Below are 14,777 nucleotides of genomic sequence, written 5' to 3'. Positions count from 1 at the left end.
CTGTGGTTCTCCACAGGATACACACAGGAGTCTTCTGCCTGTGGAATGCTATTAGAGGGCCAGTGACAGGGTCAGAGGGTCACTACCTAAAGACTAGTGTAAACAGCTTAGGACAAACACTAACAACCAGTTTGAAACCTGTTCTTACTTTTCCCTTCCAAGCTATTCTAAAAGGCACAAACCAAAGCTTTGTTGGGGTTTATCTGTCTTTTTTTTTAACCTCTTGTCAGATAGTTGTGTTTCCATATCAAAGGAATTTGAAGTAAACCTTTGAGATGTCACAAAAAAAAATAGAAAAACAAAATGCAAATCAGTCTTGTTTCCATTTACTGCTTTGGAATGAATAGACCAGGTTGCAGTGTCATCAGAAGGTAGCAGAACAGGCTGCGTTACGCATGGTTGTAATAAACAGAGCAGACAAGAGTACGACAGCAAAAGAAACGGAAAAAACAAACATTTAACACACATGACTGATCAACCGAGTCAGAACCTATTCAGAAAAGGTGCATCAGTGACTGTGTGTATTAACTCTGTTTTTCTCAAAGAGAAAAACTCAAGTGAGCAAAGAAATGTTTGCCTAATTGGAAGTTTTTTTTTCCCCATTATTGCCATTTCCCTCCATTCTTTCTCTAATGCAATTCTTCAAAATGAGCAGAAAAGTACTTTATGGTAATACAGCTAATGACTAAAACATAATCCGTTAACGATCCATGAGACTGACCTCCAGTGGTCGCCTCCAGGCAACATGTTTACATCTACTGGAGTTACACACACATTGGGATAAGACTGTGCAAGCTCCAGACATCATTCATCATGGATTCATCTTCTGCTTATTCTATCAGTTAATTATTTATTTGATGATTGACCTACGGACAATTTAGAGTAGCCAATTAACTTCAGCAGATTTTTGGACTGTGGGAGGAAGCCAGAGTGCCCGGAGAAAACCCACGCATGCACAGGGAGAACATGCAAACTCCATGCAGAAAGATCCCAGGCCCACCCCGGGATTTGAACCGGGGATCTTCTTGCTGCAAGGTGCAAGTGCTAACCACTACGGCACTGTGCAGCCCTAGTCCAAAGACATGGTCAGGTTAATTAGTAACTCTAAATTGTCCACAGGTGTGAATATGAGTGTGATTGTCTGTCTCTATATGTAGTCCTGTGATAAAATGGTGACATGTCCAGCTGTCCCCTGCCTTAACCCTAAGTCAGCTGGGATAGACTCCAGCTCCCCACAACCCCAATGAGGATTAAGCAGTGTATAGATAATGGGTGGATGATTAGACATGCCTTACTTAAAGTCTACAAACAGTCCTAATTCTAAAGCATCTTATCTACAGTCCTTTTACAGTTTACTTTTTCCACGACCAGTCCAATAAATATGTAGCTGCTGAAGTTCTAAACCATTCCAAAAACTCCTTAGTCAAGGGGTAAAAGGGGGAATTTTCTGTACTGTCTCATAGTGACCAAGATCTTGGCTTTACCATGCATTATACATTATTTCAGGCATTAAAATGCTAAAAATTAAATACTAATAGTAGGATCACCGTCTCAACATTGGGTAATGATAAGTAATGAGATTGCAGGTGTAAGCAATCAAACCTGAGTGTCCCTCACAAGGTGCCTGAGCTCACCCAGGCAAGCCTGAAGTAGAACCGCTGCTACGTCTCTAAGAGAGGAGCTGGTTGAGGTGATTAGGATGCCCCTCGCACACCTTCCTGTGAAGGTATTCCAGACACATCCAAGTCAGAGAACACCCCTGGACAGACCCAAAGGGTAGACAGTATATCAGTATATCACATCTGAGATGGGGATGCCTTGAAATCCCCAAGAGGAGCTAAAAGAAGTAAGCAGCGAGAGAAGATGTCTGGCCTACTTTACTTAGCCTGTTACCACTAAAATCCTTTCCTTGAAACGGGTCGATATCAGCAAAGAAATCTCTCTCCAGTCGAGAATCTCAGTGAAACCATCCAAATAGTTATTAAATAACCATAGAAGTCAACTCATCAGACCCACTGCCGGTGTGTTCCATTATTTACAAAGTAGTTAAAGAAGGCGCAGCTCAGAGCCTGAGGCTTATTTGATTATTAACTCCAGGAATCCCAATCCTCACTGGGAGGGGCACAGCAAGGTCAACTGGCCTTTTCCACAGCGCATCATGTAGACTGAGCAATATAGCTTCAGGAAGAAACCTACCATGGCAGAGAAACTGAGACGGACATAGTGTAGAGTGGCATTTTGACCTGTTTTTGGCTGACATCAAACCAGCCTGTGATGGGGTGTGTGTGCTATGTGTCTTCGCTATGCTCTGTGTTGTGAGACAAGGCTATGATCTTGACTCATTTTGAGAGCTGAGATGATGTGATGTCACACTGGGAGCTGTACTATGGCATGCATTGAGTTTTCTCTAGCAACTGGTGTTAGGGCTGATTCCTGCACATTTTCTGGGAACTGCACATCTCCTCAAGCATAATTTCCTTACTGCGGTGGCATGCTGGGATGATTTCCTCCCCCTCCTTCACATTGCCTTACTAATCACTGGGGTTCCTTTTTTTGCTGTCAAGGATACCTGAATAGACCTCATTAGAGTCAGAGGATTCGATAAACTCGTCGTCACTGTGGCCTATACGTCTGTACATGTACGTTATAGATCTTTTGCCTCCAACAGCTGTGTGGATTTCTAAATGTCTCGCTGCTCAAATGTACAGTAGTGTGTGACTGCTGGTGTTAATGAGAGCTGAAAAGTGTTGCTCTACTCAGCTCACCAGCAGAAGTAAGTGAACACCCCGCCTTATTCACTGCCCATCATTATCACATCACCTCCTACATCCTTCAACACACCGCACCAACCTTACACATTCCCTCACACACAGCCACATGGTGAAAATGGTATAAGATGAAGCGTCCAAGTCAGCAGACTCATTCAGTGTGCTTTCTGGACTTGGTAGGGAGAGCTTTATTAATGTAATAACAATGGAAGATAACATGGAAACTGGCTGGTTTTCCCTCTAGCATCCCTCGTTTTGAAATCTGTTATACAGTATGTCTGATTTACAGCCTGCTGGAAGCCCAGTGGGAGAGAAGCCCACAGAATTGTAGTTATTGATATAATGGGTGGGTGGGATTTTGCACAGAGGCTGCAAGATCTCATTATCTGTTAATACCACAGCCTAAATCTGCAGAGAGGTGGGTATTTACGGAATAATAAATCACTCATCACAACTATTTTCAAAACAACAGCATGATAATAAAATTCAAATGGGTGATAATTAGAAAAGGAGAACATGTGTGAGCCATTTGCTTCCTGTATTGTGCTGTTTAGATGTTCCTTAGAGCATTCATCCTGCATCTCACCGTCTATGTTTTCTCTGTCGCTGATGTGCTGGAGGTTGCAGCCCGTGTCCTCTCGGCTCAGCTCGGGCTCCGGCCGGTAGGGCTCCAGCCTGGAGTGGTTGCTCCTCCGGTGTTTGGGGCTTGACGACACGCAGCAGGAGGTTGTATTCCCCATGGTGTCCGCAGGTTCTTCTCAACACCCAACGCGGTACCTTCAGCCTTCTTCTTCTCACTGAGCTGTACTACCGGAGAAAAAACGGGGCGGTAACGCGGATGGACAGACCTGGTGCAAACTACAAACTAGCCCCGGTATCCGTTAGCGTTACACGCCCTTCTCTGGCGTCTAAAACGCGCTTAGCTGGACAGGAGTAGCCATTAAAGCTGATAAAAACGCCAAAGGTAGGCTAATAAATCAGAGGAGCAGCCCAGCGTCCCTTCCACAGCTCCAGGCGAGGGCAGATAGTGCCTCTGTATTACAGGCTTCGCTTTCACTGTCGACTCCCTCGCCTCGTAATTCCTGTCCGAGCGTCCAGGTATCTTCAGAAACACATTTTCATGTTGTGTTGCTTTATGTCGACACGAACAAAGAGGAGAACATGTTAGTTAAGCTCGTCGGGGGGATATTTTTGCTCTCGGCGCTACATGGTTGCCAGTGTACTGTAGATTACTGCTGCTGCTACATCCGCTGCCGTGGTGCCTTCAGGTGCCCACTGTCAAGTCGGAGTTTCAACAACTGAGTTTGATTGTCACATTTAAACGCATTCTGTCAGGCGGACTATCCACAGAAAAGCCCTGAAACTGTTATAGTAACAAAAACTATATTTCGAGACTATAACGTGAAAAATGATCTGAGGTGAACAGTATTTAACTTGTTTGTGCTTTTGATTTATTATTGTTGTCCCTTTTTGTTGTTTCACTTTGAAATGTGATTAAACAATCTACAAAGAAAGTGCACGGTGTTAGTGCTCCTTTACTTTTAATTGTTCACCGTTGCTTGCTGTTCATTTGTGTGTGTGTTCTCTTCTCCTGTTATCGGATATTAAATGTATTAGAAATTCCAACTTTTCCGGCGGCATTTAAACGTTTCTTAAAAACCTACAGCGCTGTGGCTGTGATGGAAAAGGTTCCGGTTCAAGTGGGTGGTCACAACTGTGTAATACATGGACAATTATGACAGTCTCTAGGGGGATACAATACATCAAGAAACACATAGAATAGAATAGAATAGAATAGAATAGAATAGAATAGAATAGAATCAAGTATTCAGGTTGTTTACTAAGGATGATCACTGATTTGTTCATTTTCATTCATTTATTATTTACTTATTAAGTGGAATAAACAAAGAGTATATAACAACTTATACTTATTAATGCTGAGGCAGGTGGATGAGCTCGCCTGTGTCTCTGCTTATGATGTTATGAACACAAACATGGACTCCTACCATAACTTTCTTACCCGTATATGTGTTTGTTAGTTAATTGTTTGATCTTGACTTATGACTGTCAAATCCATAAGGGCTTTGCTCTGCCTGTGTACAGAGTAAAAATGACTTCTTATACTAAATCTCTCGGTGGGATTAGGTGGGATTTGTAGAAATTAATGTAAACAAAGTGGACTCCTGAGGAAACGCTCAGTCCATTAAGATGTCACTTTGAAATGCAAGACAATATGACTGTATCTGACGCCTCAGGCTATATCTGGTGCCAAAGACAGAGGGATGTACAGTATGAGGAAACAGACGGGCTTTCTGAGTGATTATGTTGGTTGAAGTGTCGGGTGTGGTGCTGCAGTGTAGCCTGCTGGTGCTGCAGCTGCACTACATTTTGAAAACACACATTGTAGGCTGTGTTGAGTGATCTGAAAGATGTTCCTGCACCTTCCACACGAGGGGTACACTCTCTTCTCATTTTGAGATTTATCTTAAAGCTTTATAGAAGTAGTTGTTTCAAATTAAGCATACCAATATCCCAAACTGGTTCTGCCTTTCACCTAGTGTCTACTGGGTTAGACTTTAGTCCACCTGTGACCCACAATAGGAGGGATGAAAAACAGATGGAAGATCACAAACTAACGAGTAAGCTGTATGGGTGTAACATGTGAAAGCATTTTTCTGATGATCAGTAACTTTATTAAGAACAATGGCATCTTTAAATTCCTATAAACCTATGATGCATCAATGGAAACTATCTCATCTGGTTCCTCTGGTGTAGCAGTGATTAAATTCTTATGTAGTCCATGCTAACAAATGTATCATTGAACCTCAAACTAAGCTTATTTCCTGTTCCCAACCGCTGCATTCCTCAGTGTAGTTTTGTCTGTACCAGGGTGGAAGTTGCCTGTGTTTTGTTATAGACTGGACAGGAATAAGGTTTCACAATAGGCCCAGGTGCAAGACAAGTCTCAGAGGTATTGGATTCTTTCCGCTGTTGTTTTGCTTCCATGTCTCTACCCCAAACTGCACATAGGAGTGACACAGACACACTGCATTCCAGCAGAAAACTTCCAATCATTGCTATTTAGCTTTTTTTGTTTGTTTTTTTGTTTTGCGGTCATTCTTATCAAAGCGGGATCACACTTATTCCCTTTTGGAAACAGGTTCATTTCAGACAGGAACAAATTTTGTACCTAGTAAGCAAGGAACTGTCATGACTACAAAAACAAAAAACAAAAAAGGCCAATCTTTCCTTCCTCTTAGCATATCTAGGTTAAACTGTTTATAGTTTAAGGACAATATGTTCAGTTACTCATTATAATTTAATTTCTTTCAGTATGTTCTGGAGACTATCATCTGCAGAAACCAGCAAAAGATATGAGAGAAGATAAATGGTTTCGCTTTGTTGGTGACAGTCACCAGCAATAAAGTCGAGTCGTCCGTAGACGGACAGCATATCATGTTCCGTGCAGAAACCCAAGGTTGAGACCGATAAAAGCTCTATCAAATACTCATAATGAAGCTTCAACACATAAATGCTCTGACGTCTTTCTCCTTATTTTCCCCTCTGTGCTTACACCAAACACCAACTGTAACATATGTTAGTCATAGAAGACTGGCATTCACTGTGTGGCAGAACAGCACACAGAGTTGGAACAAGAACTTTATTGAAGCAAAAACATTTGAAAAATATTAAGGAAACTTCAAATTTGGTGTGACCATAACAAGACAACAGCTGAAGTGTCACAGAAATAAAATACCAACTGTAAGTGAAATAGGTGGATTTTAGCAAACAAATTTGCCATCAAAACAAATGACACATCAATAAAACTCTTAATGCATCCATATATACGGATATAAAGCACACACACACAAAAAGTAAACCTAACAGGAAGTTCATTTCCACCATCTCCACAAACGTGTCTTTGTTAACTAAATATACAATCAATTGTGTGGCAGTAGCTCAAAACTATAGAGAAATAGGGCAAAAACAAAACAAAAAAACGCCACTGTTTGAAGCAGACACTGATGCACAACACATCCTGACAGGCCTCTGCATTAAACATGAAGGATGAATCAGACTAATGAGCCCCTGGAGTATGTTTGCATTAGGATTTGTGAAGTGAATTAAAAATCAAACACAAACTATGTGATGCCCTTGTGATTGAACATTTGGCTTCTGGCAGCATTTTCCCTGAACAAACCTCCATACCATCACAAACACTATCACTTAATACAGTGTTCTAAAAGAGCCAAATCCTGAAAGTGGATTACAAGGAATGTAAAATGCAGTGCAGTTAAAGTGATGGCAGCATAGGCATAAGTGAGAGATCTTTCTTTTGTTAGTTTAACCTCAGCACCTGGTCCTGCAGCTTCTGGTTCTCAGTCTCCTGTAAGGCGTGGTGAGTCTGCAGGTGTCCACACATATTTCTTCCTTCTTGCTCTGGAAGTCTGTCTGGGCCAATAGTTCCTCATAGAGCTCACTGATAACTCTGACCTGAAACAAGGTTGTTTTTGCTGGTGGTGCCTGGATAATTCTGAGCCTGAAACATTGACATCATCGTGTAAACACATTTAATAGCAAGGACAGGGAGTGTTTTGTGTGAGTGTGTGTTTATGTAAAAGCAGAGTCCTCAAGACACACCACAGAAACAGACCGGCACAGTCCACACAATCCAGGTTTCTCGTCTGCTCGGACGAATCACTCGACTTTGTGGCGATAGATGTCCTTTAAGGCTCTCAGCTCCTCCATCAGAGACTTGTTTTGATTTTCGAGCACAGCCACTCGTTGTTCGAGGCATCTGACATACTCCTTCTTCTTTCGTCGACACTCCCGGGCAGCTTCCCTGGAAGGAACAACAACAGTTACAGAGAGAAAAGAAGCCGGAACACCTTGGCTTCGCTCCCAGATTTAAGAGAAAACTTATTGCACCTATGAATCACAAAAAAATATTACAAAACGGATTTTTCATGTGGGCACAGAATGTTAACATGATTATGAAGACGCTACCAACAGCTACCTTCAGGGCCTCACATTATAGAGTCAACTAAAGGAGGAGGATGTTGTACAGAGCAGGCAAGATCATGTGGATAGACAAAAAACATGAAGAACACAGCTAAGAAAAGTAGAACTCAGAGCTAGGAGGGACACAAAGGTATCTAAAAGCCTCTACACACAGCAAAAAAAAAAAAAGCATGTCAAAGGGCATATTTATACATATGCAAAGTCCTGACCCTTGGTGATCTGAGCCTGTTCACTCCTCACTCCAAACATACATTACAGAGTGGATAACAGGCATACAACCTAAGAATTATTAGATAACCACCCTGGGCTGATTATAGGCTTTGAATCTTATCATTACATGGACTTATTGTCATTGAGATGTTTGCATATTACACAGCTGGCACAGCAGGGAGAGGGTTAAAGATGCCATCCATGGATAGACAGTGAATATATCCAGTGGAGCCTGGCCCATCATTGGATTTTTTTATGCTAATACCGATATAGCAATAAGGTAATATTGGCTGATTAGATCAATATGACTGCTTTATCGCCCAGGCTACGATGTCCAGTTTCGTGAAAATAACCGCTCCTCTCTACCTGTTCTTCATTAAGCGGAGCTCCCTCTTCTGTAAGGCTTCTTCTACAGGTTTCTGGGAGCTGTGAGCACTGACTCCTGCTGAATACTGGGGGACGCCGGAGGGGGGGTTACGCAGCTGGCAGCTCGCCAAACCACCTGTAGAGCCTGAAGAGACACAAAACTGCGTGTCAAATTCTTGGAGTGGGTTTCAGCAGTTATTTGACAGGACTTCATACGCAACCTTAAGAATAGATTAATAAGGTTCAAGTGATTTAATCCATGGGGTTGCCTGTGTAGATTCTCAGTCATGCACGCCGTGTTAATCCTTCGAGGACTTCTCGTGGTTCTTGAAGACGTTTCATACCTTGAGGCATGTGAAACATAATTCATAGAGCATAAGCCATGAGTGTCTGGGGTTACAGTACATATCTGAAACTCCCCATCCGCCAGTTAAAGCTAAAGAAGCCTTTTTGATGAGAGATGAAACATCTGCAGGAATCAACAGCAGATGTCCAGTTTGTTTTTGTTTTTTTTACTGAAGCTTAATTCACCTAGTTACACAATTAAACAAAAATCTTTGTGAGTTACAACTCAATGATGTAAACAAGAAAGTTTTATGGTTATAAGCTGTAACATATCTGACAAAAATCCCAGTTTTCAGGGTCAAATTAAATATATTAAACTTTACTGCAAATTATTTGCAAAGGTACATTTTACTTTATCTCAGCTATGCATACAAGATGCATCTAATTCTTATTTATATTATCAAATAAGTAATGTTTTTTTATGAATGTGCTACTCATTTTGTCAAGAAAATCATGCGTTCTAATTTCCCAGAGCCACAGGTGATGTGTATGATGTTTCGCTATATATGCTTCAAAGGTGACTGAAACAAGTAATCATTCATCAAAATAATTTCAGATTATTTTGTCATGAGCTGATTAATTGATTCATTTATCAATTATACATATTAACTATTTTAACTCTGTGGAGAAATGTGTGTTGCAGAGTTAGCAGTATTCATATAGTGTAGATAGTCTGAGAGAATATCTGAAAGTGTAAATTAGGCTAATATTAGGTCTGTAAATGAGGCAAATGTTAGCATAACGTTTTGTAATTTGAAATAGACACACACATAAACACACACAAATAAAAAATACTTTAGGCAAAGTGCTATGTTAATTGAACTGTGATTACTTTTTTCACAGATTAAAGCTATAATTTACAGATCTTGGATGTATTTATCTGTATATTGTGTGAACTCTTTGTCAGGTGGTTGAGGAGCTACACAAGAGTGACTGGGTATAAATAAGTAATCTCTGTAACAATAGGGGAGCGTACAAGTGTGGTGTGGTGCATCCTGTTTTACTTTAGTGATGGGCTGGTCATCACTATCATATAATCATCATGCTATAACACGGCCTAAATAATGCTGTAACTATTTACATCCTTTAACAAGCAAGCCCAATCAAAAGCTCCTGCAAATTCAACTTATCTGAATTCTTTTCATCACTTGCTCACTGTTGAATATTGTTGAAGCTATAGTAACAATAAGAAATAATCAAAGAGCATGAGTGACTAAACCCAACATATTTTCATCTAAAGTCCATGATTTAAAATGTTTTCAAACAGGTGGGTGACACTGCAAAAGAAATGAATCCACAGTGAGAGATGGTGCCATTCTTATCTACTTCTCCTTCTGTTGCTTACACAGTGTCAGTATTTCATATCATAATATGTTGCTGATTAATTCTGCGATACGGCGGAACTGCAAAAGCAGCGGCATGTAATGACAGTGTGGCCGACAGCTGACGTCAGCGTACATCTTATTCACTGATTCACATTAACATGTTGCTGCTGGGGGCCTGTTCCAGGAAAAGCAGTGACGTCAGCCACTGCTGCTATGTGCTCTGAGTGGGCAGAGCACTGAAGCATTTCATGGAGAGAGGGAGAAGGGGAGAGAGGGAGAGAGAGAGAGAGAGAGAGAGAGAGAGAGAGAGAGAGAGAGAGAGAGAGAGAGAGAGAGAGTGTGAACAGAGTGAACAGAGAGAACAGAGAGAACAGAGAGAGGAGATAAGCAGAGCCTGTGAAAATGTTTCTTACCGGAGTAAGCTTATTGCAGCTGACTGTGGAAAACGAGACTAACATTTTAACTCATCACTTGCTGCTTATTTAAAGGAGCCCACTTGTGATGTTGTTTGTTGAAATTATTAAGCTAGTTCAGCTGGTTTGGGAAAAAATCCCTTAAAAGGAGCCCACTTGTGATGTTGTTTGTTGAAATTATTAAGCTATCTCAGCTGGTTTGGGGAAAAAATCCCTTAAAAAATATAAACAACTGTGTAACCCCTAAAATGCCAGTCTCACAACAACTGTAATTTTTCCATGTCAGCAGTAGTTGAATGGTTGAATTTTCTTACTCATCACTGACTGTCACTTAAGAGATTTCTAAATTAATGTTTGATCTGAACAGCAATGTAAAAAGAAAAACCAAAATACTTTTAGATCTGACAGAAAAAGAGACATACCTGTTTCTGTCTCATCCCCAGTTACAGCCATACTGTATCTGCTCCCAGGTTTTCCAAGAGAAACTGCCTGCTCCAGTGTCTTCTCTCTCAGTGAAATATTACCACAGCCAACAGCGGGACTGTGTGTGCAATTTACAATTAGAGGCATTGACATCACCATGACATCACTGGCCTCCTGATGTCAACAGTATGGTTTGCTCCAACCCCAGCACGGTGCTGCTATGAGTCAGGGGCTCTGCTGTTTGTCTTTGGAAGGGAATTTTTTGCAGCTAGACTGAAGCTCTTCTTCTGTTCTGAAGGATACGGCTTCTTGTCAGTGGAGGCTGAGATTATTTGGACTTGAATATACACGTACAAATCGAGTTTTTGGTAATTAATGTTTCCTTTTTGCATCCCAGAAATAACACTTGATATCGTCAACATTACTAAGCAAAATGGTGCCTCTGGTTAAAGCCATTGTAAATAAAAAGATGCCGTATCATGTGACGAGAGGAACGGAAACCTGCATTTTCAGAGCAGAACAAAACTCCTACAGCATGTGAAAGCAGCAGGTGTCAAACTATGTGAATACCTTTATCCAAATAACGTCTAAAAATTAAAGTCAGGTTACTAATACAGCCTGTTATAGGTTACGAATAAAGTTATTGTGGGTATGAATGTGTAACTTCTGTCACAACAGCACTGAATGACTTCCTTCATATTCCAAAACTAAAGGAGCTGGCTCCCTCTGCTGGCACTACAGAGGTATATCAAGGACTTAAGTTTCATCACGGAAGCTTAATGACGCCTGATGTTTACCGCTGGAATTTGCAAAATAATTTCTCAACCATTTGACCAGGCAGTAAGTCAGTGGTGGAAAAAGCATTTAGATCTCTTTAGACTAATAAGCAAAAGTCATGCACTTACGAGGCAGAGTTAAAGTATATGTACTAATATTTTACCGTAGTTTACCTGAAGTACCACATGGCCATTGTGAGTTTACTTTACTGTCAGTACCCTATTACATTTTGTATCATTATATGATTATTCAATAAGTTGCGTACACAACAGCACGTTGTAGTAAATTTGTGATAGCAATCACTTAATGCAGCTGTCAAATATATGCACTGGTATAAACAGTAGGGCTGAATTTTTTTTTTTTTTTGGTTGGTTATTTTCTTGAAAAAATCCATTACTGTAATTGCTTGGTCTATAGAATGTCAGAAAATGAAAATATGAAAATGCTGATGCATTTTTTCCAAACCCTAAAATGACATCCCCAAACATCTTGTTTTGTGCACAACTCTAACATCCTCAGACCTGAGCTTTGGTTGGGCTTTAATTTTAGGTTTCTTCTGGTTATTTGGGATAAGGAGTAATCAGTAAATATCATAATCGGATAATATCTACTATCTTATTTTTACATTTGTTATATTTTATTTTATTATATCTATATTACATTGCTATTATTATTATTGTTGTTGTTATATATAATATTGTAATTATTATTGCAATAATTATTTATTATTATTATGAACAATACGCTCTTTTGAAAAAAGAAAATATGTCCACATATGTGGACGCCAGGTCTTAGGAAGGTAAAGATTTTCAGTTAGCTGTCTTGGAAGGGAAAGAAACCAGAAAATCTTCAAACTTTTACTTTATACGCAGCGGAGTGATGTGGCAATCGGCGTACGTTTGTCTTTCTGTGAATCGGTGAATCCGTCTGTCTGTGCACAACGTCACTCATAATTGGAATAATGGATTTGAATGAAATTTTCAGGGAAGGTCAGAAATGACCACCTGATTATATTTTGGCAGCGATGCGGCTAATAGTCTCGATCCACGGATTTCTTAAAGATTTCTGTATCATTGCGAGATAGCGGCACGGTGTCACTGTAACTATGACAAGTGAACACTACATCAGCTGCCTGCTGATGATCACATGATTGTGATGCTACTACAAATCTATTGTGACTTATCCTTTGCAAATGATACAAGGAACAATTGATTAAATTGTGGGGGTGTTTCTGAGTCCCATCAATTCCTCCCGCTACATATTTAGGTCATGTGATTTAGTATCCGTACATAATGTACACGTGCATAACACACTCCTGTGCTCAGTGCAACATCATTTTTTATAAAAGATTTCATCTGTCAGAAATGATACAAAGACTGAGCAGCCTTTGGTGGAGTTCTGTGCTGTCAGTGCCTTTCTCGCAGAACCTGGAATCCGAATTTAATTTTTATTCCTTAAAAAATTAGTCAAACTAATTAATTGGTTATGAAATCTATTAGTGTTCAGCTTAAAAGTTGACAACTAATCAATTAATCAATTGTCAGTTTACTTAAAGGGGCATTTTAAACAAACAAAAAAATCTTCAATGAACTCACATACCTCCCTGATGAAGCACCTGTGAGGCCAAAATCAGACAATATATCCACCAAAAAAATCAAGCAATTTATACCTTGTTTTTCCTTTTGTGTAGTTTTGCAAGAATCCGATTCTATGTGGGCTACTTTTGTAACTATTGTTGTTGTTTTTTTTACCCATCCTAATTATTCAGTAGCTCAAATACAGAAATCAGAGGCTACCTAGCAGGGTTGGCTTAACATACTCCTCTGGGGGAAACAGACAATCCTTACTCTCCTGGGTTCTTGGTGTTCGCAAATTGTACGTGTTGATAGATGGTGAGATCTGTGGCCACTCTGGGAGGAACTGGAAGGAACCACCTTGAAAAAAATCCAGACAGTTGGATAAAAACATCATGATAACACGGGGCAAAATGATTCAGATTTTTAGCCACCCTGAGAGTGATTACTGCAATATTCACTTTTCATCTCGTTTTGATTGCATATAGTACATTTAATGGGATGTTATTTATCACAACATCTGGATTGGTTATGAATAATAATAGGCATCATTACCTATAGGCCCCATGCAGCTTAATGCCTGTATTTGTTGTGATATTTCAAAAATACACATAAGCCTGTAAAAATAAGGTGTTACCTGTGAATGGGGACATATAATAGTGCTACACGCGACTGAGTGTCTTCCCGAAGGACAGAAAACTACTTCTTGATTGAGGCTGAGGTATTTGTTTGCTGGTCGTGGCTGTAGGTGGCAGGTTCTGTGTCCCCTGAATCGGGAACATGATGGGATATCCCTGAGAAAACCAAACTAGGAGGGTAAAAATGTAAAAAGGACTAGTTAATACGAATAGATTGAGCTAACCATTGCAAACACCCCTTAAAAGTGGTTTAAGATGGGCCTAAAGTCCTTGCAAAAAGCAGTGTCTGGCAAATCCATACACAGTATTGTGACAGAACCATTATACTCAGTGCTTCTGTCAATTTGGGGCTACTGTTTTTGTCTGATTTTCTAAGCACTGTAAAACTGTTCTCTTTGCATACTAAAGTATTTAGCACAATCTGAACAAACACAAAAATCTAACCTGGTTGGTAACACTTTTGAACACCAAGCAAGGCCTCTGTGTGAGTTGGTAGTGAGTTGGTAAAGACAAAAATGGACATAAAAGAAGATACAGCCACAGCCAGTTTGGATAGAGTGCAGTGTTTAGATAAACAGTGTTGCTAAATGAGCGTTGAGGTGTGCTTACAGAACTGGCAGTGACTGGTGACCTGGTGACCACGAGTTTGAAAGCTGGACTCACTTCCACCTGGTTACAATTTGTGGTCGTCTTCATATGGTTGCAATCTGACAGACACTGACTTAAGCTACCGGTCGAGGTGTTTTTTTCTAATTTCACTTCAGTGGTAAGAGGGAGATTAGGGCTTCAATGTGAACCTAAACAGTGGAGATGAAAAACAATGTCAGGCACAGTAATAAAACTAAACAGGAGTTGCTTCTTTGCTACAGTATCTGCATGGTCACATCTCCTGCTAGTATCTGTCAGACATTTGTCC

At 40.3% G+C, this 14,777-nt stretch overlaps 2 protein-coding genes across 5 annotated transcripts in view; both read right to left on the bottom strand.

Moving 5' to 3' along the window:
- Positions 1 to 4,152, bottom strand: part of ccny (cyclin Y) — a 59,721-nt gene extending 55,569 nt beyond the window's left edge. For 2 of the 4 annotated variants that reach the window (XM_051940324.1, XM_051940327.1), the window contains exon 1: positions 3,355 to 4,147. In XM_051940324.1, the coding sequence (XP_051796284.1) occupies positions 3,355 to 3,508 (154 nt within the window). In that variant the 5' untranslated portion in view covers positions 3,509 to 4,147. Of the gene's footprint in view, positions 1 to 3,354 lie in introns of all 4 variants that reach the window. The other 2 variants (XM_051940326.1, XM_051940325.1) reach the window with 2 other exon arrangements.
- A 2,258-nt stretch (positions 4,153 to 6,410) lies between these two features.
- Positions 6,411 to 11,027, bottom strand: LOC110970400 (cAMP-responsive element modulator-like). The gene is made up of 3 exons (XM_022220675.2): positions 10,872 to 11,027; positions 8,367 to 8,511; positions 6,411 to 7,611 (listed from the first exon to the last, which is right to left on the bottom strand). The coding sequence occupies exons 1-3, from the start codon at positions 11,023 to 11,025 to the stop codon at positions 7,467 to 7,469; spliced, it is 444 nt and encodes a 147-aa protein (XP_022076367.2). The 5' UTR covers positions 11,026 to 11,027; the 3' UTR covers positions 6,411 to 7,466.
- Positions 11,028 to 14,777: the final 3,750 nt, after the last annotated feature.

Source organism: Acanthochromis polyacanthus, chromosome 20 (genome assembly GCF_021347895.1).
Source record: "Acanthochromis polyacanthus isolate Apoly-LR-REF ecotype Palm Island chromosome 20, KAUST_Apoly_ChrSc, whole genome shotgun sequence".
NCBI lineage: Eukaryota > Metazoa > Chordata > Actinopteri > Pomacentridae > Acanthochromis > Acanthochromis polyacanthus.
The sequence above is the reverse complement of the archived record's forward strand: the minus strand, read 5'-3'. Positions and strand labels throughout refer to the sequence as shown.